The sequence below is a fragment of the Stylophora pistillata genome, chromosome 7 (assembly GCF_964205215.1).
Source record: "Stylophora pistillata chromosome 7, jaStyPist1.2, whole genome shotgun sequence".
Classification (NCBI taxonomy): Eukaryota; Metazoa; Cnidaria; class Anthozoa; order Scleractinia; family Pocilloporidae; genus Stylophora; species Stylophora pistillata.
Window position 1 is genome coordinate 2901585 of NC_142525.1, and position 26366 is coordinate 2927950.

At 39.3% G+C, this 26366-nt stretch overlaps 3 protein-coding genes across 4 annotated transcripts; all 3 read left to right on the forward strand.

The window, feature by feature from the left end:
- The first annotated feature begins 240 nt into the window (after window positions 1-240).
- Window positions 241-3077, forward strand: LOC148726156 (uncharacterized). Its single transcript, XM_088728675.1, has 5 exons — window positions 241-790; window positions 875-1038; window positions 1436-1648; window positions 1946-2050; window positions 2342-3077. The coding sequence occupies exons 1-5, from the start codon at window positions 763-765 to the stop codon at window positions 2846-2848; spliced, it is 1017 nt and encodes a 338-aa protein (XP_088584801.1). The 5' UTR covers window positions 241-762; the 3' UTR covers window positions 2849-3077.
- Window positions 3078-3141: 64 nt separating this feature from the next.
- Window positions 3142-16103, forward strand: LOC148726157 (NLR family CARD domain-containing protein 4-like). 2 transcript variants are annotated; one of them, XR_015989354.1, is made up of 2 exons: window positions 3142-5276; window positions 12115-16103. XR_015989354.1 is itself a non-coding variant. In XM_088726945.1 (2 exons), exon 2 carries the CDS (start codon window positions 6834-6836, stop codon window positions 7869-7871), a length of 1038 nt encoding a protein of 345 aa, XP_088583071.1. In that variant the 5' UTR covers window positions 3286-5276; window positions 6650-6833; the 3' UTR covers window positions 7872-8800. The 2 variants fall into 2 exon arrangements, 1 of the variants encoding a protein (XP_088583071.1); XM_088726945.1 differs by lacking the exon at window positions 12115-16103 and adding an exon at window positions 6650-8800 and having other exon boundaries at window positions 3286-5276.
- Window positions 16104-17842: 1739 nt separating this feature from the next.
- Window positions 17843-20057, forward strand: LOC148726158 (NACHT, LRR and PYD domains-containing protein 12-like). The gene has a single exon (XM_088728677.1). It carries the CDS (start codon window positions 17859-17861, stop codon window positions 20055-20057), a length of 2199 nt encoding a protein of 732 aa, XP_088584803.1. The 5' UTR covers window positions 17843-17858.
- The last annotated feature ends 6309 nt before the right edge of the window (window positions 20058-26366 follow it).

Below are 26366 nucleotides of genomic sequence, written 5' to 3' on the forward strand. Positions count from 1 at the left end.
TTGCTCTAGTCCAGTTCATGTTCCAGCGCGTCCAGACTCGTCAGTGTTGAATCGATGGTCTTTTTGAGATCATGGTACTCCTTGAAGTACTGCTGCAAAACTATTTGGGCATCGTAGGGAATAGTTGAATCTGCTAGAACATCTAGTAGAATACACAGCATCTGCTGTCTATTTTCTGCCGATAACTCGACTAATTCTAGACGCATTGTACGTATGGAGTCAATGATAAAATCAGCTTCAAAGTTGTCCATAGTTGATCTAAAACACCTCTGAAGGAACGTGCCACAAATAATATTATCTTAGTGCGGACTTCTTAGGAAAAAACTGCAGTGTACTTGATCGTTTTGTGATTTGTCGATTAGTCGTTGGATTAAAATAAATATTACCATATACTTGTTTTTCTATTGTTCTTTTTTACTCCAATAAAAAAGCGAGATTTTCGATCCTCCTCATTAAGGATTCTTGGTATATAAAGGCATTTTACTCTTCACTGTTTCTCAATCATTTCTAACGACATTGTTTGACCCGAAATGGCTTTAACTGTAAGACAATTGTGCAAAGAAAGCAGCAGACGACCCCGCAAGGCTCTGTTTTTTTTTCCGAGACGAGAAGAAGACGGGAATCGCGCCTACACGCCTCATCATTGGAAATAGTATAGATTTAAAAGAAGGAATGGCGGTGACCGTTAACTGGCAAGGAAGAAAGGTACCCGCTGAACTCTTAGCCTTAAGTGGTAAGTAATGCCTTTCACATCTCGATTACATGGCAGAATTCACAGGAATACATTTGTGTAAGTCAGTTTTATTGCGAATACTCGCTTAAGCGACAAGTCTGAGTTGTAACTAATTGTCGTACTTACGATTTGTTCTTGTAGACGACGAAGAAGTCTTGAATCAGAAAGACTTGGAGTGGTGCGAAATAAACTTACCGCCGTTACCAAGTCTGGACTGCAACCAACAGCCGGATTCAGACTCTAAGGAAATTGCCCAACAACCGTCCCAAAAGAATGAGGTACAGCGGCCCAACAAGTCAACCCAGGTAATTCTGATTACTACATGGTGCTCTTTAGTAACGCGTTTCATAAAAATGTCGATAACGCCGGCCACTTCCAAATTCAAAGTGGTATTTTTACCTTCTTGTGAAGCGTAAATAATTGAAATTAATTATGTAATGCACGAGCTACCTTTATGATTCTATTATAGTTTTATGTCAGTGGGCATTTACCATCTACAGCGATCGTTTTATATAGGTTATAACTATTTTTGAACGTGACTTTTGTTAATAACCCGAACATCAGGAAGTCTAAGATCACGTTTTCTTGCGCGAGACAAAGTGAACGAGCGTGTTTCAACATTGTATTATCACATTTAAGTTTTCAGATGTTATACTACCATAACAGACTTTCGTTTTGATAAATGTTGTATTGATCTTTTAGGTGAAGGCTGGGCAGAAAAAACTTTCCGCAACTCCCGTTGACCCATACCAAGAGTTTTTGGCAGAACAGAAGAAAAGAGAGGCTCAGTGGTGTGAGGAAACTAAAGCAAAGAAAGCACGAAATGAGGAAAAGGAGGCCAAGAGTTTCAGTGCTGGTGCGACTGCAGAAGATGTTGCTTCCATAAAGCTGCTGCTACAAGAGAGTATCTGTAAGGTAAGCATAACAACAATGCGTTACTTGTTGAGAAAATGTCGCTTGGAAAGTCCTTTTCAGTTTTTTTTCTCTGAATTCAACACGCTTAACTACGTTACGGACACCCAGTGTCAACAATGAGTTTCTAAAGCAAGCCTTACCTTTGGATGACGTCTAATTACTTTTTGACTGAGTAATTTATAAATAATCGTCTTAATACGGAAACCTCATTTTACAGACACTTTCTTTGGTTTTGCCTGATGTTTGATTGTTCACTTTTTTTAATTAACTGTTCATTTGTTTGTTTTACTCAAATAGATGATGAAAAAATTCGAAGACGCCCTGTCTGGAGTGGAGAGAAAAATCACAGTCCGATTGGGTAGAATTGAGCAAAGATTGGATTCTTTAGAGCAAAACGTTATGGTAAGTTTTAATGTCTTTTTCGTTTACGCCTTTAAAGACGGAGTGCTCGGTAATGGAACTACTGGTTTGACAAACTTTGTTGCAGAAGACTAAACTGTTTGAGTGCCTCTAAACTCTAATTAAACCGGTTTAAGAATTATAAAACACAGGGTATAATGAAATAAGGCCATCAAAAGCTAGCGGTTTCAATTTATTTTCTACTTACTCGACTTAATCAAACCAAAATGGCCTTTATTTATTTTTTTAATTCCCTTGCTACAAAATGACATATGATTTTTAACTTTTTAATAGATACAACAACCAGAAACTGAGCAGCCATTATCAGCCAGCAGTATCCTTCAGCAGGATGATCTTCAAACTATAGATTCTGTTGCCTTGGCCAGTCTAAACGAAGATATGGACATCTTCGCGCTATCTCCAGAAACACCAACGGTTCCGACTCCGCCTACAGCTTCAACTTCTTCAACCCCTGCAACCCAAAGCTTCCACGCATTAACAGAAGCTCAAGTTGGCGATGAGCTCATTGGTAGCTGCGTGACCCCAAGAAAGCTACCAGTCGTGAAGAACATTCTGCAGAGCGGATCGGAACGGCACAAATGCGCGCTTAAGCTTCTGCCATACTTCTTTACTAAAGATGAGATGAGCACCAGCAACACAGACGGAACACACCAGAAACTTCCCCTAGACACTACGAAACTAAACTCATTAAAAGTGTTAGTTTTTTCTAGATTTCCAGTCGAGTCCTCTGCGGAGAGAGGCAAAATAAATCAAGGGCAAAATAAATCAAAGGCAAAATAAATGCTAAGTGTCGTTTAAGTAAGCATATTATAAAGCAAGCAGGCGACAGGTAGACTTAAAGAGAGTTTTTAACTAAGGCTTTTCGCGATTGTTTCAATATTTGTTTCTACTATTATGATTGTTGAGGATTCATTGAGATTACTGTAGGCTTCTCGTTTTCAAGTTATTGATGTAAAATGGTTGTAGAGACCTTCAATTTTATTTAAAGTTTTGGTTTTCTTTGTTGGAAGAGGGATGTGATTAGCTTACGAAAACAGATGTTCCTTAGTTAAGACAAGGAGAGCGAGATTTGTTTTCATGATTATGCAAATTTATTTCGAGTGACGTGTACGGCAAAATTTACAAAATCCGTGGCTATCGAGTTTCTCATCTTTTATTTCCATCGATTAAAAGGAAACAGAAATTGCTTTATAAAAGCTCTAATTACACATTACTTTACGAAATCGAATGCTAGATGAAACACGAGCGAAAGAAAGTTGAGTTTTGTTACATGCACATGCAAAATTGTTTCGATTAACCGACGGTGAAATCTACAAAATCAGCGGCATTTCTTAACGTTTTTCACTTGAGAGTGCGTTTTCATTTCAGTCAATACGTAGAAACAATGTAGGAACATGGGAAAAAATGAGTTTGCTTCTCAATTCTATTTTCTTTCTATCGAGAATGTTCAGTCCACATGGTATGATTGACAGATTGCTTCAAACGCATTGCGAGCTCTCCAGGGCGAGACTCGCTCTCGGCTCGCTTCACTCGCCAGTGGATAGCTTAATGGCAGGCTAGTAATTTAATTTTACTTAGTTTTCTATCGTTATCAGTCGAATATTATTAGCATGAAACGTCAGTGTTCCGCATCAACAATTCGTATAATTGTTCACAACGGTTTCTGATCGATATGTGCATGGCTTCCCGCTGTTCTTTAGCCCTCCTTATCCGTTCAACGTTTTTGTCCATCCGTTTAACGTTTTGAGCAATCTATTAATAGATGCTGTTCAACCGTTTAACGTTTTAAGCCATCCGTTTATTTTTTTTCTCGGCCGTTTAACGGTTCACGGAATCCGTTTTTGGACTTTGCTCTACCATTTAACGCTTTGGACTATTCGTTTAAACGGACATGCAAACCGTTTAAACGCCCTTACTACCCGTTTACTATCCGTTTACAAACCGTTTATTTTGTGGGAAATTAACGTCTCCTACCCCAACCCTGCAAGAGACAGGACCTCTATTTATTCGTCCCTATCCGATAAGACTAGAATATCGAACCATTTCTTGATGTTATATAAAGGTAGCAAATTCTTCTCAATTATTCTAAGACCCTGAGTGTTGGTCCAGCCGGGCCTCGAACCCTCGACCTCCCGCACAACAGTCCAGCGCTCTATCCATTGAGCTAACCGGGAGGCGGTTAATCAAATTCTATGGAAATGTTTATATGCTGCTGGTGTTTTGTAGATGCAGTCTGATAATATAGGATAGCTATTGAATCCCTGCATAGGCCTTGATTTTGTTCCAGACATAAAGTATTCAAAGTATTGGGTCTTTTTACAGGAACACAGATTAAGTTGAATTCTTTGTTAGAACCCCACGGAGATGACCTTGGTTAAATGGCTTTTTTCGAGTTTCTGGTAACTTTGCCCAAATTGAATTTAGGCTCATTTATAATACATTCCTTACTTTAATTGATCTCCATAAATGAACATTCTGTTTACAACTACGAACTTACAACAAAGTTATGTGTTGGAACTCTCCTTTGTAAAAAACATTAGAAGTGGTTTTGAAACGCTGAAAACCGTTTCATGTACATAACTGAGAATTCTGCTACTTTTGAAAGTTAGGAAGGTATTCTTTATGATCGGCTATAAAAGTCAAAGTGAGTTACCTGTGCACCACTTGATCTCACGTTTTGTTACAACTCCTTCAAGGTACTGAGCTGGTGGTGCGATGGGGTAGTGGCCGTAAAGGAACAGGTGGTATTCTAAGGTGGGGAGGGGGGGGGGAAAGGGGCTTCTAATGTCTTAAGTGGCAAGGGGTCTCCTTGGCCGCAGCTCACCTCCGTGCACCTTAACTCGAGGACAAAGGAGAGGAAGGAAGCACGATAACCTGGACTACATTGTATTGCCCCCTGAAAATCTCTTTAGTGCCCTAAGATAACCTTGGTGGAGGAGCGTCTTTGAGTTTGTTGCCAATTTTTCTAATTTTCATGTTCTTTACTGACAAGGGAAGCGGATAAGATGAAAGATAAACCTCTCCCAAAAAAAATTGATGTTTTCTTTCTTAATGTTACCAAGTTAGAAATACCATGTTGAAATAAACTCAAGCTACAAATGTACATGTTTGCTATTAATACTAGGTTCAAGTAAATTTCAAATGATGAAACGAAAATCGGATGACTTGACGAGCGGGCTTCCACATAACAAGAGACCTAGGATGGAAGGTAAACGTTTTTTATGTTGTAAATGTTAATACAAGTATATGTATGTTCTGTGAAGTCAAAAGGAGACACAATTCTTTATTAAATTTCTGGGGGTGATCATATCACCTAGAACCTCATGGAAAATTCAACTTGACAACGGGTTAAAGATAGATTACAATGTGATGCCAGAGAGGCAACTTGAGACACATTCTTTTGACAATGGTTGGGTCTCGCCTGCACTGGTAGCAACACAAAATAGAGCAAACAGCTACAAAGCCAAATGTCGTGTCTTCTTCCGCCAAGAATAACAACGAGTTGTTTCTTTAGTTTATTCTGTAGGTCTCTTGATTTAAGGTTTTCAAGTGTAGTCACGAAATCTCGAGTTTTTAGTCCGCGTTTTGGTCCGAGTTTTGGTCCGTGTTTTGGTCGGAGTTTTGGTCCGATTCCATGGGAACTTCCGGGTTATAAACACAGCAGATGGGTCCCATGATCAAATTAGTTCTCTACAAAATTACAAGATACATTATCCAATTTAAAATGACTGCACTTCGAGTAATATTAATAAGGACACTTTCTAAATGGATAATAAGAAATATTTTGGATTAATATGAACATTTTTCATATCTATCTTGCCTTTTATTGATTTCTTTTCTTCTTTCTCATCTCTGCGTGATAAACAAAACAATAGGTCGCTTGGAGCGATGAATCGGCTTTCGGCGACAACATTTTTGTAGATGGGCGTGGGGATTTTTCTCTCTTAAATGCTGTTTTATGGTGTCATTAAGTATGGAAAAGCTTCAAAGTGTTCAATTCAGGCGTCAACCATGGGTTGAAGGCGTAAATTCCGTAAATAATCGAGTCCGCTTTTTGTGCATTGTTGGCTGGAGTTTTCGGAACTGAGCATATTACGTTGACCGGCTGTACTAGAAGTTGGCCGAAACCGCAACATACTTCTATATCTCCATACTCCTCCAACCTACTCTAGTTGGTTAGCTTGAATAAATATATCGTTGGGAAGAAATTGGAATTTTGCGCTGAGCCCAGATTAAAGTTGCATATTTACGGTCATGACGGCAAAAGCAAAGTAGGTGTCAAACTGAAGAGTAATTTTCAGTGTAAAAAAAAAAACGGTTGAAAAAGAAAAACGTATATGCTTTGCTCTCACAAAGGATCGATCTAAATACGCGAAGCAAAAAAATTCCTCAAACGAGAGTTTTGTGAAAAGACGAGTAATTCAATTGGTGCCATTTTTGATGAGCGGCGCTGTTATAAAACAGGCCTTTGAAGTACTGAAGCGATTTGCGCTTGGAAAAAACCATGTTTTACAATATTTCGAAAAACCAGTGTGGTATCTATAGTTTGACTCGACACCTTACGAGAACTATTTTTATTAGAGATGGTTATGATCCCACTGGAAGGATTGAGAACATTCGCCAACTCTATAAAACCCGCGAGGGTACGACAAACCTCCTTCCCTGGTGTGAAGACTTGAACTTTTCTTTTGGAGACCTCTACACCAGACTTAAAGTCATCTACAAAGAGAAAACGAGAGGAACAGCTACGGAACGAGTCGTCACGATGTCTGAAATCTTCAACCCGCACGAAGAATGTGAAGAGCCAAGAGTTGTATTAATAGAAGGGAAGCCTGGTATGGGAAAGACAACTTACTGCAAAAGAATTGTTTTCGACTGGGCCACTCAAAAACGCGCAACCGGAAATTACTTCGCAAAATTCCGCATAGTGCTTTTGATTAAATGTCGTGAAGTTCAGTCTGACCTTTGGGAAGCCATTGATGATCAACTTCTACCTCGAGATATCGGTGACGACCAAAGAAAGAGATTCCTCGACTTCATTCGCCACAATCAATCTAAAGTTCTCCTGGTACTCGATGGATTGGATGAAGTTTCTGAGATGAAGCTACCAATGTTTTCAGCAATTATTCAAGGCCGAGCGCTGCCAAAATGTCGCGTGGTTGTAACTGCACGGCACGAGGCTGGAGTCAAAGTTCGAAAATACTGCGACACGCTGATAGAGGTGGAGGGATTCACTGAAGAAGATATGAAAACCTTCATCAAAAAGTACTTCAGAAGGAAGACAAACCTGGCCGAACAGCTTATCGGACGATTGCATGACGATAAAACCTTACATGAAATTTCGACGAATCCTCTCAACATTGCGCTTCTTTGTCTGGTCTATGAAGATTTGAGAGGTGTATTTCCTGAAAGCAGAAGTAAGCTGTACATGGACATAGTGGATTGTATACTAAGAAGATACAGAGCAAAGAAACAACTTTCAGAAGTCGAAGAGGACCCTGTTGGACTTTACGAAAGCCAACTGAACCACCTTGGCTCGATAGCTTTGAAAGGTTTATTAGAAGACAACTTGGACTTTGACGACAATGAGCTTGGAAAACACAAAGGAAGTGATCTACCAGAACTTGGATTTCTCTCTGTTCAGCCCGGAGGCAGTAAACTCCGAGCTACTAGACGTTATGGCTTTCTTCACAAGACTTTTCAAGAGTTCTTCGCCGCCTTGAATCTCGTTTGTCAGCTTATCAATAAGGAAATTAGCACGGACAGCATAGCTGTTGACAGACGATATCGCCACGAGCTGTAAGAAGTGCTTCTATTCACATTTGGCATTCTAGCCGCACGGTGCGAGGAAACAGCAGAGAACCTTACGAAAAGTATGGCGACACAGTTAAACCGGGAAGTCCGGAATAGGGAAGCCGGAAATAGTATGACTGTTATATAAGAGTGCATTTATGAATGCAAAAATGAAAATTATTAGAAGACAACTTGGACTTTGACGAGAAGGAGCTTGGAAAAAAAAAAAGGAAAGCGATTTACCTGGATTTGCATTTCTGTTAGTTCAGCCCTGAGGTAGTAAACTAAGACCGACTAAACGTTATGGCTTTCTTCACAAGACTTTCCAACAATTCTTCGCAGCACTCTGTCTCGGTTGTCAGCTTATCAAGAAATAAATAAGCACAGACAGCATAAATGCTGACAGACGATATCGCTATCAGCTGAGAGAAGTGCTTCTGTTTACATTTGGCATTCTGGCAGCGCAGTCCCAGGAAAAATTCATCTCTAGAAATGTTATTTCTGAACGGAAATAACATTTGTGAAGCTGGTGCTGCTGCTCTGGCTAAGTAATTATTTGAAAGAAAACACATCTCTAGAAGTGTCGAATTGACCTTTGAATTATTTTGGTAATTCTGGTGCTGCTGCTGCTCTGACTGCTGTGCGAGAGTGTCATCCATCTCTAACCGAGTTAGATGGGCTTCCCCTGAAATTTTATACTCTGTGCTCTGACCAATTTTAAGAAGTGATAATGTAGCGAATAATCAGGGATTCGCGGCTCTTACCCTAAGCAGGGTAGATCATGGTACAGTAGCTTCTAATTATCGATATAAATATTAATGCAAGACTTATGTAGCATCTATTCACTAAGATTATTTAATTTAGTAAGAGCTTCATTTGAACGATAAATGTACTTCTTAAGACTTTTAACTGATGTAAATAAAAGTATTTTCAGCAGAATTTCAAGGTTTCTCCATGTATTCTCTATGTGTGTTTAGTTATTTTTTTCCTGCATTCTTCCGGAAAATCTGTTTGATCTCGATGCCCCTTCGTTTTCTGTTTCCTTACTTCATGTCAACTTTTTTGCTTGAGATCTTTTGGAAATTGACGCAATTGGTTCAATGTGGTATGTATGCTGTAGGAATTCGGTTTTACTTTGGTAATGATTACTGGATGAACGAGTGAATTGTCTTGCTAATTGAAAAAAGGCGAAAGGAAAAAAAAGAGAAAAAAAAGGACACTGGCGGCAGCCACAGATTATGCAGGTGTTCGAACTTTCCCTACCCTACCCTACTCATCAGATATTGTCAACTGTTAATTTTATCAGAGAATTTCTGGGAAAAGAATTGGAGAGGAAAAGGAAGAAAACATGGGGAGGGGGAATTCAAACCCGGGATTATAAAACAGGTTCACCAGACTTAAAATAACATAAAGGGAATGGAAAAAAATGTGCGACGATGGAAGAGGATGAACAAGAGAGGAAAAACTGCGGTAAAGTTATGTATGTCACAAGTAGTCAAAAGACGTCTATGCATAATGAATCAAAGATCACGGACTCGATCAAACAGGGTTGTTCGGGTAATCCCGCGCTAGAATAATATTTTTTTCCGCAAGCTCCTTACGGGAGTTACCCCATGACATCGAAACCCGCTTGAGATATGGCGGACATGGCGCACGGGCTGATCAATAGAACACGCTGAAAAAGAAAGATTGTAAGATGAGGTCATTATTAAATTGCCTTGGAGATCAGTGGATTCTGTAGTAGCCCAGGTACCCCCACCCCACCCCACCCCGCTAAGATAAGGTGCGGCTCTTGACAGGGCTAGGACCTAGTCTCGTACCCAGACCCTAGAGGTAAACGAGAGGATCTGGGTAATGGATTAGTCAGGACCTTCCGGGTGAATGAAATGAAACTAAAATGAGTGAATGTGAATGAAATGGCACTTTCATTTCACTGTCGGACAGTGAAGCGAATCGTGATGGCGCTAATGCCGAGTCTCCTTTTCCGTTGTTTTTCTCTTTTTTTTTTGCCTCATTTAAGAACTCTAGCCCAAGTGAAAAGGTGGGAAAATTGTCTTCGTTTTGGGACTGGTGGGCCGAGTCTCTGTTTGTATCCATTATTGTAGCGAAATGTATTAGTTTTTCCCCGCGCTAACCATGGCCACTCGGGCGAAAAAGAGAAATTTCTAGCGAAGCGGTTTGCTCACACTATCAGCATACACTATCGGGACTTTGAGCACGCTTACGTATACTGAATTTGATTGCGCGGCTCTGTGGCAAAAATAAAAATTGCTCTTTGAGGCAAAAGAAGCAGACTTTGCTTTATCGTTTTTCTAGAAGTGAAAATATCATCCGGGAAATCTAAGATAGGCTGATCGTATTAAGCATGAAAAACGGGATCTCTTCTTACGTTATCAGTTATTGTCAATTTAATCTCAGTGGGGAGTAGTACGGTTGACGGTTAAATCTTATGGCCTTTGACAGAAGAAGTTTCTTAGTAGGAGGAAGATGTTTCTTATTAGATATTTCTTATAAACGGAAATAAGATGTTCTAGAAGTGCCTGAATATTATCACAGGATCAGTCTTAACTTCCCACGGCAGTGAGGAGCGTAATATAAATGAACTACAGTGTAAGCAACATGAAAATGAGAAAAAATTAGAAAAAACCGCGACAAACTCTTGGAACAAACTCTTCTTCGACGAACTTAGTACTGTTTGACATTCAGGGAATGGCTGCCCAGGTCCTACAACCTTTCTTGAAGACGTTGCATGCACACGATAAACTCGGCCACAATCTTCACCGCCACCGAGCTGCGAAAATTGGCACATTTTGGCGTACAACAGAACAATTGAGTAATTTCTATTTTTCCTTACTTTTTTGTAACCCAATGATGATCTGAATTTTATCTTATTCTAAATTTGAACCCAACGAATGATCTAATTTTTAACGCAATGAATGAAAATGCTAAATTATTCTGTGTTTTAAGATATTAATAAGATAAAATCGCACGTGATCTTATTTAGATGAAACAATGGGACAGTAAAGGATGTGCAACCTAGGGTGAGAAGGAGGAAAGGGGCTTCTAATATCTTGAGAGATAAGGGGTCTCCCTAGCTACAGCCCACCTCCATGCACCTAAACACTAGATAGGAGAAATGGAAGGAATGGAACCATTTTAACCTTAATAACATTGTATTGCCCCCCTAAAATTCTCTCTACCGTCCTAAGATGACCCTGGTGGAGGTGCTTCCTAGAGTTTGTTGCGGCTATTTCTAATTTTCATGTTGCTTACACTGTAGCTCATTTATATTACGCTCCTCACTGCCGTGGGAAGTTAAGACTGATCCTGTGATAATATTCAGGCACTTCTAGAAGGCTTTGCACTTCTTTCCGGTTTTGAGTTGATGATGTTAGAGACACGTTATGGTTATGGTTACCTTAGATATTTGGGTTATGATCGTTGGATCCTAGGCTGTTCATGGGCCAAACCATTTCTTTCTTTCATTTGCAGTGCTAATACACTAATACTTTTAACCGAATTACGGTCTTTTTGTCCAATAGTCTTTTCGTCCAAGTCTTTTCGTTCCAAAGTTTTTTCATCTAGGTCTGTTCGTCTAAATGTTAAGTCTTATCTGGGAGCATTTAAGTAACTTTTAGAAGGCTAGATAAGGCTATATAAAGAACTTATTAGTGCGAGCCGTTGCCATTTTGGTTTCGATAGCTCTTACTAACTGATCCTCGTTTACAATTTCAACATCGTCAATTACGATAAATACACAGAGATGTTTATTTGGGGTCATTTTTGGGTTAGGTTTATTTGTTAATCATTTTTGGTTAGTTTTACTTCTTTATCATGTTGGAATATGTTGTTGGTTGTATCGGACACTAATTGATGTTACCCATAGTTGTCTATTACGCACAATAGACGCTTAACAACAAGCCTAATATTCCCATTTCTTCTGCGCGAAATAATTAAACGGCAAGTCTTTACTTTTGTCACTATTTGATAAAATATATCTTGTTACTACTTCATTTAAAACAATGTTACAACTTTGACGAAAAGACTTGATATTGGACAAGTGGACCAAAGACTTCAGATGAAAAGTACTTAGACGGAAAGACTCTTGGACGAAAAGACCGGATACTCTTTTCACCAACTCATCACTTTACCGATCCAACTCCCCCCCCCCCCACCTCCTCCTTGATTTGCGGCATCTTTACCTAAATGTCCCAATTTTCAAAACTGACATAAACATTACCTTCTATCATCAGACCCAAACAGACAAGAGTTGCAGCAGATCAGTAGTGAAGTGCGAAACATTAGAGAAAAGTTGGACACTCAGCTGAGAGAGGACACGAGGAATGCAGGTAAGAACTCAATTAGTACTACATGATAGGAAATTCAATTAAAACTGATATGATAGTCTGCGAAATATGTAAGATAAACCTCTTCTACATTTTTTTCATAATTTTCTACGGGTAGTACTTAGCGATTCCATCCATTATCAGTTGTCTCCCACCCCACCCTGCCCCCATCCTTAGGATCAAAATGTGCACCACGTTGAATCCACTCCACCAGAAGCTGCAATGTAATGATCTCCATTACAAAGGGAAAATCAAATTCCAATCTCGCCATCATCATCGTCCAGCTTCTTTTATTTTGCGTGGTATTTTCGAAGTCGCGCAGTTGTTTTGTACCAGCGAGAAATTTTTGAAAAATGTCCTTGGAATGTCGAAGACATAGCAGTTGAAGGGTCAGGTAAGAAATTTACAGAATTTATTCTATCGCGAGATCCTCCTAAACAACTCTCTCATGCAGAATGTTTTTGAAGCAATAGTGGACCACGAGGTATGGAAGTCAGTCCTACGAAAAAGTCTTTAACCAAAACTGATCTTGCAGGTGATTCAAACGATTTTTTTGGACTGTATTTCAAAATGAAAAAAAGGCTCATAACCTATGCAGACTAAATTACTTGTATAAATTGACCTTCAGAGTTGATCAGTGTTCCGCGTAGAAAGTGAGGCCCACGAACTGATCCCAAATCGTGCAATATTATCCAAGCTTTAAGAATCATTGGATCCAAGAGGAATACATTTGTAATTCGAAATCAGAAAAATGCAAATTAAGTCTTAATCTCGTACCAAAATTCAAGAAAACATGATTGGAAACTTACCTCTGTGGCGGGTCGTGAAAACAGATTTCTCTCTTCAGGCTAGCAGATTCGGGTAAGCGAACAGATTATAAAAAACCTACTTCTCTCTTTACTGATTCTTCTCAAGAACTGGTTTAAAGCATGATAAGCTAACACTTTAAAATCATTTTACGGAATTAATGTCATCACGAGTCGTGTAATTAAAATATATCTGTCATCATCATCGGCAACTAAACGAAACAATCAGAACTGATCGTGGCCAGATGAACAGTGAAGACGGCCGACAAGTGAGTGACAACGTGAACTCAGGGGTGGAACATCCGGATGAGACGCAGAATCAGGGTCAGTTCCACAACACTATCAGGACGATGTTACTTTTTTTTTCAATAACTCCTCTACAAGGTTTACAATAAAATTCTAACCAGCTCACAGGCACTCTACCCTTAAAGAGGGTGTGAAAAGTGCATCTTAACTTTACACCCACGTCCAAAGTCTGTGGCTACCAGTATGTGATCAACTGTTTTCACGGCTAGGTAACCTAAACCAGTTGGCATGTACTTAAAAGAGGTGGGTTGTTACTCCACCCTCATGACAATGAAATAAAGTTGCATTATAAAAATAATTTGTTATTCGATCCAGTGTCAATGAGGGTAGCTCTGAGGGGACTGCCTGCATGAGCTCCTTACAGACCTCATTGATAATGCGCTCAAGGTAGAAATCTGTCCTCTTCCAAGAACATCGTTCTTTAATACGAACACCAATCCGGCAAACCGTTGAAGCGAAGGTCTTTGCCTTCACTGGTCGCAACACAAATAGAAAAAAGAGCTAAAAAGCCAAATGTCTGTCTTTTCCCGCCAAGAATAAGTACGAAACGTTCCTTAAGTTTATTTTGTAAGTCTCGTGAGTTATGTTCTCTAGGTGCAATGACGTGATCTCGAGCTTTTGGTCCGTGTTTTCATCGTTCCTCCCTTGGAGGTTTACATGTTCTTTATTTTTCTGTCGCTGTGGTGCGGGTACTTTTCAATTCAAGGGCCATAGGCGATGTTCTCAGCTCGAGAGCGCTGAACGGCCTTTTTTCCTGCATTAATTCCTTTTTTCCTATTTATTCCTTTTTTCCTATTTAGGTCCTAAGGACTGAAAATACATCTCACTCGTTCGAGCTCTTTCTTCCCGCGTAACTCTGCTTACACGTATATTTACTCCAAATGTATGCTCAATGTACACCCATCATACCCTACTTAGTTGCATCTTTGCTTTGGGTTTGACATCTATCGTCCAGTTTTCCCGTTAAATGTTTTAATGATGTTTTGATGATGTATGTACGTGTTCAAAGCCCAAACTCGAGTCACGAGTCGTGAACCAGAATCTTAGGGTCGGTTATTTACCCGAGGTCTAACCCAAACCCCGGTTTTACGCAAACAGTGAGCCGCAGGGATTCTCTAAGTGACGGTGGATTTAACTCAATAAATTTCCATACATTGCTAACTTTCCACCTTCTTGACACTGTCAAAAATAAATGTTCAGATAAAAGATTCAACTAAAATGAAGATGGTTTAGATGGCAGTTTTGTAAAAAAAATGCTAAACTTCGTTTAAATAACCAGCCGTGATGAAAAGTCGTTATTGGTTGGCTAGCTAGGAGTGGGCGGGGAGAAGGAAATGAAGGATTTAGGGGGGATCATAACATGGTTTTCGGGAGAAATCAAAGGGAGGTCAGTCGTCGCCAAAAAATGCAAAAGGGGAACTATAGAAAACCTTTTCTTTTTTCGACGACTTTACAATTTATTAAAAGAAAAAAAATAGGCGGGCGTGATTAGTTTCCTTGTCAAAATTCTAAACTGTATCAGAGCTACTGTAATTTTCGATGCAGCGTTCGGTGGCCTTTACTTTTGGTGCCTCAAGAAAGGGTGCCTGTGCAAAACAAGCTCATTAGGGATAGGGCGCTTATTTTTCTTCTCAGAAACAGAAGAATATGCAAAAAAAAAAAGCTTGAATTGTTCCATTAATATAGAAGACTACAGAACAGACTTGTCCAGGGATCCTGCAAGACTAAAACTACCGACAAGGCAATGGTCGCAAACGAGATTATTCGTTTGAAGAAACTGTGCACTCACGTGGTTACCGTTTTCTGTAACGAGGCTTTAAATGAGAACTGAAAGGAAAATGAACTACGGTTGATCTCGTTGCAAATATACTCTAGCAGTGCCATCACTGAAACAGAATCGGGGCGCTTAACAGAACATGAGTGCTTATCCAGTAGGAGTGCTTATCAGAATAGGGGCGCTCATTAACAAAAACCAGATTCGAGAGGGGCCCTTCTTAGAGAAGGAGAACAAAGACGCTAAATCAATGATTATGGTACTTTGCCATGCCTGGGAAACATTTTGCGAAATGGGTGACGATAGCTCAGATTGGCTGTAATTGACTCATCTTAATTTTAAAGGCTCACGGAATGTGTAACATTTCTTAAGCTAACCCATGTTCTTCTGTATTTTAAAATGCGATAAAAAAAGCCTGGACTCCCATTTCTGTGCTTCACAACCTTTTAGACAAATTTAATTTTTTGACTGGGTAATAATTGAAATTGCTGGGGCTGATTATACCACTAAGAACTTCGTGCAAAATTCAACTTGACAACGGGTTAAGAGATATATTACAATGTGAGGCCAGAGATGCAACTTGAGATATTATTTTGACCTCGTTGGGTCTCGTCTATACTGGTAGCAACACAAAATAGGACAAACAGCTAAAGAGCCAGATATCGTGTCTTTTCCCACCAAGAATAAGTAGGAAAAGTTTCTTAAGTTTATATTTTCCAGGTGTAGTCACGAAATCAGTCGAGTTTTTGGTCACGTTGTTTTCGTTATTCCTCCCTTGGAGGTTTATCAATTCTATATTTCTATGTCGCTGTGGTGCGGAGGTTTTTAAATTCAAGGGTTATAGGCGATGTATTCCGCTTGAGAGAGCTGAATGTGCCCTTTTCTGCAATTATTAAGGGCTGAAAATACTTATCACTCGTTCGAGCTCTTTCTTCCCGTGTGACTCTGCATACAAGCTTATTTACTCCAAATGTATGCTCAATCTACGCGGATTGACCCTCAGTTAGTTGCATCTTTGCTTTGGGTTTGACCGTCTATCGTGCTGTTGTCGCGTTAACTATTTAACCTTTGACCCAAATCTAATTTTGCGAATCAATAATAATTGACAAGTGGTAGCTTCCATGGATCTGCGCGTAAATTTCGTGTAAACTGAAAAGTTTTCTTCTCTGATTTTGTTGATAGGGTGGCCATCGGAAAGACTTCGAAATATCAGATATATATCACAGTTCAAACTATGTCATAGCGGTAACTTCTTTAGTATGTCAGACACGTTTTGAAAAATTGCTACTCATCATAACAATCAAATAGAATGTCAATCAAAACCAAGTCACACCCGCCAAACGATAAGATTTTTGCTCGATAGCACTTGATTTTAAAAGGATTGAGAGGCACACGATATTCTTACAATTACTTCGAATTATCCTCGATGCCTTCTAGTTGGGGTCTTTTCTATAGTCATCTATGTTCAAAAAACCGCCAGGCGGCAAGAAGCTGAAAGTAGGATCGAGAAGCCACTCACCGGCTGCGCCGTGGAAAACTACCAGGCCGATTACAAACTACAAACTATAGCGTCAGTTTTGCGCGTAGGAGAGAGGAAATTTTCATTTTGAAATAAATACAACTTGGTAAAACTTGATTTTCGGACGATCTCGTCATTGAATTTCGCATGATTACGTTGCGTGACACAATATTAATAAAGTTTGTAAGCAGTTCCTTTCACTTTATAAAGTCTTGAAAAATCGATGAAAATAATAATCTACTTGGCATATTTAGTGTGTTTTCGTGAATATACTATTTTCTGGCGATTTCACGGGAGCTTTTGGATAATAAACACAGCAGATGGGTCCTTTGAATAAGTTAGTACAGTATAAAATTAGAGAATACATTATCCAATACAAAATTAGTGCACTTCAAGTAATATTAATAAGGAAACTTTTTAAATGGATAATAAGAAATATTTTGGATTAACATGACCAATTTTCATATCTATCTTGCCTTTTCGTGATTTCTTTTCTTGTCTCTCTTTACTGCGTGATAAACATAACAATAGGACACTTAGAGCGATGAATCACCTTTCGGCGGCAACATTTTTGTAGATGGGTGTAGAGATTTCTCTCCCCTAAATGCTGTTTCATGGTATCATGAAGCATGAAAAAGCTGCAAAATGTTCAATTCAGGCGTCAACCATGGGTCGAAGGCGTAAATTTCGTAAATAATTGACTCCGCTTTTGGGCATTGTTGGGTGGAATTTTCGAAAATGTGCATATGACGTTGATCGGCTGTACAAGAAGTTCGCCGAAACCGCAAGATATTTTTATATTTCCATACTCCTCTAACCCATTTTAGTTAGTTTGAATAAATATATCATTGGGTAGAGGTTGGAATTTTGCGCTGAGCCGATGTAAAAGTTGCATATTTACGGTCATAGTGGCAAAGGCAAAGTAGGTGTCAAATTGAAAATAATTTTCAATGTAAAGAGCCGTTATAAAAGAAAAACTTAGGTGATTTTTTCTCACAAAGGATCGATCTAAATGCGCGAAAGAAAAAAATTCCTCAAACAAGAGTTTTGTGAAAAGACGAGTAATTCAATTTGTGCCATTCGATGATCGGCGCTTTTAAAAAACGGACCTTTGAGCGCTGAAGGGACTTTCGCTTGCATGGAAAAAATGTTTTGCAATATTTCGAAAAACCAAGGTGGTTTCGACAGTTTGACTTAACACCTGACGAGAATTATTTTTATTTTAGACGCCTTTGATCCCACCGAAATGATTGAGAACATTTCTCAACTCTACAAAACCCGCGAGGGTACGATGAACCTCCTTCCCTGGTGTGAAGACTTGAACTTTTCTTTTGGAGACCTCTACACCAGACTTAAAATCACCTACAAAAAGAAAACGAGAGGAACAGCTACAGACCGAGTTGTCACAATTTCTGAAATCTTCAACCCGCACGAAGAATGTGAAGAACCAAGACTTGTATTAATAGAAGGGAAGCCTGGTATGGGAAAGACAACTTACTGCAAAAAGGTTGTTTTCGACTGGGTCACTCAAAAACGCGCAGCCGGAAATTCCTTCGCAAAATTCTGCATAGTGCTTTTGATTAAATGTCGTGAAGTTCAGTCTGACCTTTGGGAAGCCATTGATGATCAACTTCTACTTCGAGATATCGGTGATGACCAAAGAAAGAGATTCCTCGACTTCATTCACCACAATCAATCTAAAGTTCTCCTGGTACTCGATGGATTGGATGAAGTTTCTGAGAAGAAGCTACCAATGTTATCAGAAATTATTCAAGGCCGAACGCTGCCAAAATGTCGCGTGGTTGTAGCTGCACGGCAAGAGGCTGGAGTCAAAGTTCGAAAATACTGCGACATGCTGCTAGAGGTGGAGGGATTCACTGAAGAAGATGTGAAAACCTTCATCAAAAAGTACTTCAGAGAGAAGACAAACTTGGCCGAACAGCTTATCGAACGACTGGATGACGATAAAACCTTACATGAAATGTCGACGAATCCTCTCAACACTGCACTTATTTGCCTGGTCTATGAAGATTTGAACGGTGTATTTCCTGAAAGCAGAAGTAAGCTGTACATGGACATAGTGGATTGTATACTAAGAAGATACAGAGCAAGGAAACAACTTTCAGAAGTCGACGAGGCGGACCTTGTTGTACTTTACGAAAGCCAACTGAACCACCTTGGCTCGATAGCTTTGAAAAGTTTATTAGAAGACAACTTGGACTTTGACGAGAAGGAGCTTGGAAAACACAAAGGAAGTGATCTACCTGAACTTGGATTTCTCTCTGTTCAGCCCGGAGGCAGTAAACTCCGAGCTACTAGACGTTATGGCTTTCTTCACAAGACTTTCCAAGAGTTCTTCGCCGCTTTGAATCTCGTTTGTCAGCTTATCAAGAAAGAAATTAGCACAGACAGCATAGCTGTTGACAGACGATATCGCCACGAGCTGAAAGAAGTGCTTCTGTTCACATTTGGCATTCTTGCCGCACGGTGCGAGGAAACAGCAGAGAACCTTATGAAAAGTATGGCGACACAGTTAAACCGGGAGGTCGAGCAAAGGGAAGCCGAAAATAGTATGACTGTTATATTAGAGTGCATATATGAATGCAAAAATGAAAATAATTTCCATGTAAAATTGGCCCGCGCTCTTGGACCTTGTCTTCAAATTGAAACCATTACTGTTTGGCCCACATTAAGATTAGAGGGGGCTAAAACTATCTTACTAACCAACATTCTTAGAACAAATACAAGTATGACAGCGTTGCATTTGTTTGGTAATGAAATTCGTGATGACGGTGCCGCTACTCTCGCTAATTGTTTGAAAGGGAAGACATCTCTGAAAGAGTTGAATTTGTCTGTCAATAAAATTGGTGATGACGGTGCTGCTGCTCTGGCTGAGTTTTTGAAAGAAAATAAATCTTGGGAAACGTTAGACTTGGGGGAAAATGCCATTGGTGAAGCTGGTGCTGCTGCTCTAGCTGGTTGTTTCAAAGAGAATACATCTCTGACATATTTGAGTTTGAGTTATAATAAAATTGGTGATGACGGTGCTGCTTCTCTGGCTGAGTGTTTGAAAGAAAATAAATCTCTGCAAAGGTTAGACTTGGATGAAAATGACATTGGTGAAGCTGGTGCTGCTTCTCTGGCTGAGTGTTTGAAAGAGAATACATCTCTGACATATTTGAGATTGAGTTTTAATAAAATTGGTGATGACGGTGCTGCTTCTCTGGCTGAGTGTTTGAAAGAAAATAAATCTCTGCAAAAGTTAGACTTGGATGAAAATGACATTGGTGAAGCTGGTGCTGCTAGTCTGGCTGAGTTTTTGAAAGAAAATTCATCCCTGAAAAGTATAAATCTGAACAGAAATAACATTGGTGAAGCTGGTGCGGCTTCTCTGGCTGAGTGTTTGAAAGAAAACATATCTCTAACTGTATTGATCTCTAATTAACAAATGGTAAACACCACAGCGTACACTATTGAGTTATGGATGCACGCGGGAGGTTGCTAAGCACGAAAGAAGCGTAAGAGTCGCTCGAGGCGATAGCCGAGAGTGACTCTAGCTTCTTTCGTGCTTAGCAACCTCCCAAGTGCATCCATAACTCAATAGTGTACGGTGTGGTGTTTACCATTTGTTTTATAACATAACATTGATACATTGTAGCTAAAGAGTTCCCTTTTATTTAACAAATCTTACGTGACCAGAAAAAACAAGCGCGCGCGGAAAATAGTCTTTGCATTTGCTCACGTCAGCAGCGTACACCCATGGGCAAATGGGAGACGCTAAATTGACCAATCAGAGCGCGCGCTTTACTTTGGTTATGTTATAAATTACTTTGGTAATTCTGGTGCTGCTGCTCTGACTGCTGGGCAAGAGTGTCAATCATCTCCAACCGAGTTAGATGGGCCTCCCCTGATATTTTATACTCTGCCTTCTGACCAATTTTAAAAAGCAATAATGTAGCGAATGAACAGCGATTGACGACTCTTACCCTAAGCAGGGTAAATGTACAGTAGCTTCTAATCATCGATAACAATATTAATGCAAGACTTTGGTAGCATATATTCACTAAAATTATTTACTTTAGTAAGAGCTCCATTTGAATGATAACTGTATTTCTTAAGTCTTTTAACCGATGTAAATAAAGGTATTTTCAGCAGAATTTCAAGTTTTCTCCAAGTATTCTCTATGTGTGTTTAGTTTTTTTTTTTTCTGCATTCTTCCAGAAAATCCGTTTGATCACAATGCTCCTTAGTTTACTGTTTCCTTACTTCATGTCAACTTTTTTGCTTGAGATCTTTTAGAAACTGACGCGATTGGTTTAATAGGGTATGGATGCTTTAGGAATTGGGTTTTACTTTGGTCACGATTACTGGATGAACGAGCGAATTGTCTTGGTAATTGAGAAAAGGCGAAAGGAAAAAAAAGAGAGAAAAAGGACACTGGCGGCAGCCACAGATTATGCAGGTGTTCAAACTTTCCCTACCCTACCCTTCTCCTCAGATATTGTTAGCTGTTAATTTTATCAGAGAATTTCTGAGAAAGGAGTTGCAGAGGAAAAGCAATAAAACCTGGAGAGGGGGAATTTAAACTCGGGACTGTAAAACAGGTTCACGAGCCTTTAAATAACATGAACGATTGGGAAAAAATGTGCGACGATGGAAGAGGATAAAGAAGAGAGGAAAAACAGCGTTAAAGTTATGTATGTTGTGGGTTTTCAAGTGTAATACAACGGCAATTTCACGAGTCAGGTAAAGAATTTTCCTTGAATCGCAGAACTTAATAAAAGAAGGAAAATCTATGAAACTACAGGAACATTGTTTTTATCGTGAGCGCGAAACAAGAGAACAAGAGATGCGAAACAATATCACTTTGCCTTGTTTTCAACTTGCAATTCTACTATGAATATCTCGCTTCGATAACCAATAAGAATGCGAGATTTAACTCAGTTATGCGGTTCTATCTGTAATCATTGCGATCTCAACGTCCGTGTAACGCAGACAATTTCGGAGGAACTGGCATTATCGCTTGCCCGTCTTCCTCTGGAAGCGCCTTTAATGTAAACAGGGGCTCACGAGTCACTTTATCTGCAAAATTAACTCACGGAATGTCACGTTACAACGAGATCAAAGGTAACTATGAAGGTAACAAAAGAACATTCAGTAAGGATTTTACCTCGCGTGACTTTATCATTTCTCTGACTGAAGCAGAGAAGTTACTACTTTCAATTTTTCTGTTCTATCTTCGTGTTTTTGGGGGCTGATCAGTGCACGTGATCTCGCTGTTAAACTACGGACCCTTACTTGTATGGACATGATCAATTCTCACATCTCTCGCTCAAAATAACTCTTGTAGAAAGGTTGTCAGTTCAAGGTACAAAGAATATCGGTTTCATCGAGATTTTGGTCACGAAGTAATTATTCTTCCACAACGTCAGCCATCGTCAAATTAGCTTTCCATGTGTAAATTTGAAATTAACTTACTTTGTATCTTTTCAGAAAGTCATTCCCTCCACGACGTTACAATTGAAACATGGATCTACTTTAAACACCAAGGAAGTAGAAGAGACTCTAAGCGGCTTGATAGTTAAGTCTGGTTGCTTACTAAAAGAAATAACACTGTTTGCTAACGGCGTAAAATCGTACAATAAGCATAATACGAACTGAAAGAAATTACGCCGTAAGTCTTGGGGAGTTGAATCGCGTTATTGCACTTTTTTCTCAATGTTGAATTGGTGTCGCATGAAAGTAGAATAGTTGGCTCATCAAATTCATATGCGGTTCCCTGTGATTATCATTCTGGTGGAGATAAATCCAGAATCTCCGCTTGTTTGCATGCCAGCCGTAAAATCAGCCTACAAGTTCTAAAATATCCACAACAGCTTCTGCGAGAGTAACAAAATCTTGACCTAAAATACTGAGTCATGTTTTTCCGTCCTGAATTGCAGATATTTATATATTTCCATGTAATGTGTTCTATTGAATGAATGGCGTTCCCCCCCCGCCCCCCTTTTAACTTATTTTGTTATACTTGGCTGTGCGGAGCGAAGGAAATTAGAACGAACACTACTCGATCGTGTATTTCACCAGCGAACAGACGCGCGTGCAGCGTGAAGTTCGTGACAGCTGTTGTGCATAAAACGGGAGAGGCGTGATGCTCGCGGCCCTCACGGGGTCTCTATAGCGGTTTACTTTTTCATCACTATTATTGCTGTCTTAGTGGCTAAGGTATAAGTGCCAACAGACAAATTTACATTGAGCTATTTTTCCGGCGACCAAACCAGCAATTGCAGCTTCAAGTTACCAGAATTATTACTCTACCTTAGTTTTCTGTCTTTCAATCTCGTGCTCTGATGGTCCGGCAATGATTGGCTGGTTACGCTCACGCTCTTTAAAGCAAACATCCTCGATTAGTTCACTTTTTCGTCGTTGTCTGGAAGCACAACCAGTTACGCAAACAGGAAAAGATTCTTCAGGTCCATGAGTTACTTAATTAATTAATAAATAAATACAGTACAGTTAACTGACGGAAAGTAACTTTACAACGAGATCACAGGTAAGGGAAACAATATCACGCCTAACTAGAGGCAGCATCCCTCGACCTAAAAACAAATTTCACGTAAGTTCACCTTAGATTCGTTGTTGTTTTTTTTTTTTTCATCAATTCACAGAGAAATTTCCAGTTTTAACTATAAACTGAGACCATTACTCGCAAAAGTGAGTTAAATGAGATCTAAAACAACTGTGACGGCATCAGGTTTGTCTGTAACTTAATGATGTGAGGAGCATCAACGTCATCACCTTTCAACTCTTACGTTTCATCTTCCTGTGTTGAGACTGCATTCATTCCACGTTCTTTCGCTTTTAATAGACAGGCCTAATCTATAGATCTTTCTTGACGCAAAATGAGAGTATGTTTGATCGTGGACCAGTCCGATTGCTGTCCCTATGCATGTATTTATCCTTGTGCTGTGATATGCTGAATGAATGGCAATTTTCCCATTGAGTTATTACTTAGTCAGCTTTGTGAAGCAAAACCAAGTAGAACATGCATTATTTGTGTATTGCACTACCGCAAGGCGAGAGGCACACGAGGAGCGTGGAGCTTTCACAAGCTGTCACGCTTTTGTCATGCAATTGGCTGACGGGATGTAACTAAAAAAATAAACTAGAATTGAGATAACGAAAGTTTCTTTCCCTTAAAATTTTCATTTTCATAACTATATGCAGCATACTTCAGTGACTCACAACTGAATGAGGCTAGTGTCCGGTCACAATTAATTCGTTGTTTGTTTCATATCAAGCAGGAGAATTTTGGTAGTTTAAAATCATACATTTCTACAAAGTAAATGAAAGGATAGTGAAAGTTTTCGAGCATAGGTAAAGCTGATTGTTTCGCTATATATATAAATACAGGTACGCAGAATAGTTTGACCAACATTCAGGTGATAACACTAGTGCTGCAATTAGATATTTAACGACAAGATAGCTTTCGTGAGGTTGATGCTGACTTGATTTTCGTTCTTTTCAGGGATTCGTCCATTCTGTAAAGTTACAAATTACGGCATGCAGAGGTTAATGTCACTTTCAGGTTTAGAGGGAACCTTAAACGTTTAAGGTCGGCTGTAATTTGTTAACTTTTTTTAAGTACATACATTTTTGCAAACTTTACATCCTCCAGTTAAAGACAGTGAACATTTTTATCCTAAATCGCTTGCATGCAGACTGCATTGAAAGGTACAATTTAAATTGTTAGGGCACTTTTTAGAGTTTCCTAACTTCAATCAACAACCTTTTTTAGTCTTGGATGTTTTTTAGAAGTCCTTTTGCTAGGCGGGAAGAAAATTTTGAAACCCCTATCTTAAATGACAACAGAACAGTTTTATGGGCCCTTTAAGTTACCGGGACCTTCGAGAATGGGCCCCTGCAGAAAAGTAATACGGTAAAACGTCCATTAACCTCCCCCCCCTAAAATAAGCCACCCCCCTCTAATGAGCCCCCCCCCCCTTATCTTTAGAGGAAGAAACAAATTAAGCCCCCCTTTCCATTAAGGTAACTTAAAAAGGTTTCCAAGGAAACTCGGAAAAATGTTTCTTATAAGTATCTGTCACGATCTGACACTGTCAATTTGAGAGGCAAAAAAGCGCATATACACTTTTGAATAAACAACAGTACTGGCAAGTACCGCTACTGGCTTGTTAGCTCAATTGGTAGAGCGCTGCACTGGTGTCGCAGAGGTCAGTGGTTCGAATTCTGTAAAGGCCTGAGTTTTTTCAGATCTGATCTTCACTATTGCGTAAATAGTGCTGCGAGGATCGTGCACAAGTAAGTACTGGTAATGTAAATACACACGGGTAAATTGACCATAGCAACGATCTTGGAAAAAAAGAAACACTCAAAGATCTCACGGAAAGTACTGCTGATTTCCGATTAATCCTCGAGGATTCACGTCCGTTAAATTTTGTGTGAGTCTGCTTGTTTGTTTTCTGCAATGGCGTGTGAAAATTGTGTCAGTTTCCACCGAAAAACTGAAGTCAATTGAGAAGCTTTTTCTAGCCAGACACAAGGGGATTGAATGCGACTTTCACCCATCGAATTCGTTCGCTTTCTGTTGTGAAACTCACTGTAGAAATATCTAACCCTAACCCTCACCCAAATTCAAGGGACTTGTTAAGGGATAAACAAAAGTGTATTTACAGAAGATCTCAAAACTTTCCTTAAAGTTCCACAAACGAACAAATTGTTCGGAAGAATTCATATATCATATGAATGAGAGTCACATTGATTAATTTAATTGTTAATGGCAAGTACTTCTCATTTTAACTTTCTCAGTTACTTTTTGGGAGGGATTTTTTTAGGCCGCGTTACAATCTTCTTAAAGACAGTTTTAGTACCCCAAAATTTATTTAGAAATCAATTTTGGCGGAAAACCAAAGTGATCTGAGTGAAAAGGAAAAGAAAGAATTAGCGTTATTTATTGGCAAAAGGTCGTGATCGAAGTCTTGGCTTAAAAATGCTTTCTAGCCGGTAAAACAAGATATGTTTGTGAAAAATTTTAAGAAAGCCTAAGATGTTCTGCAAAGCGACTCAACACGAAAAGGATACCTCCCGCTGAGAGCCGGCTGGATAGGAGATTACTGCCCTCTGTCTGAACAAATCAGATCGCAGAAATTGTAGAATACAGCCCGCTCACGAACTGAGGAAAAAATCCAACAAAGTATTGCGATTGTTCATAACTCTAAAATTTACACATTCTAATGTGCACTAAGTGAGTTTAATTTATTCAACGACCTTGTGAAAGACACCAAATGAATCGACCAAAAGCAGAAACACACACACATTGATGAAATATACTTAGATAATCAATTGACCAGGATCAATTAATAACTTTCTCTCAACTTATTTAATATGAATATTGAATAAATATCTAACACTCTGAGATGATGCATTTGAATTCATTGCTCATTCATCATCGGGTGATTGAGAATCAGAAAATTATCTCAAAGTGATAGTTGATAGAATCCAAAACATTTGGGCAACACCAAACTGTTTGGGGCTGCGTCGGTGGGAGTAACGAAATAATTTGGATATATCAACAAAGTTGAAATGGTAAATTGGCCACCGTAATGATTACAAAAGCTGACGTTTCGAGCGTTAGCCCTTCGTCGGAGCGAATGATACTTGGTTTCTCAGCCCGACGGAATTAGAAATTGTTCGCCAGTAAATTAAGCAATTCGATAAACGTGATTTTAGAAGTTGC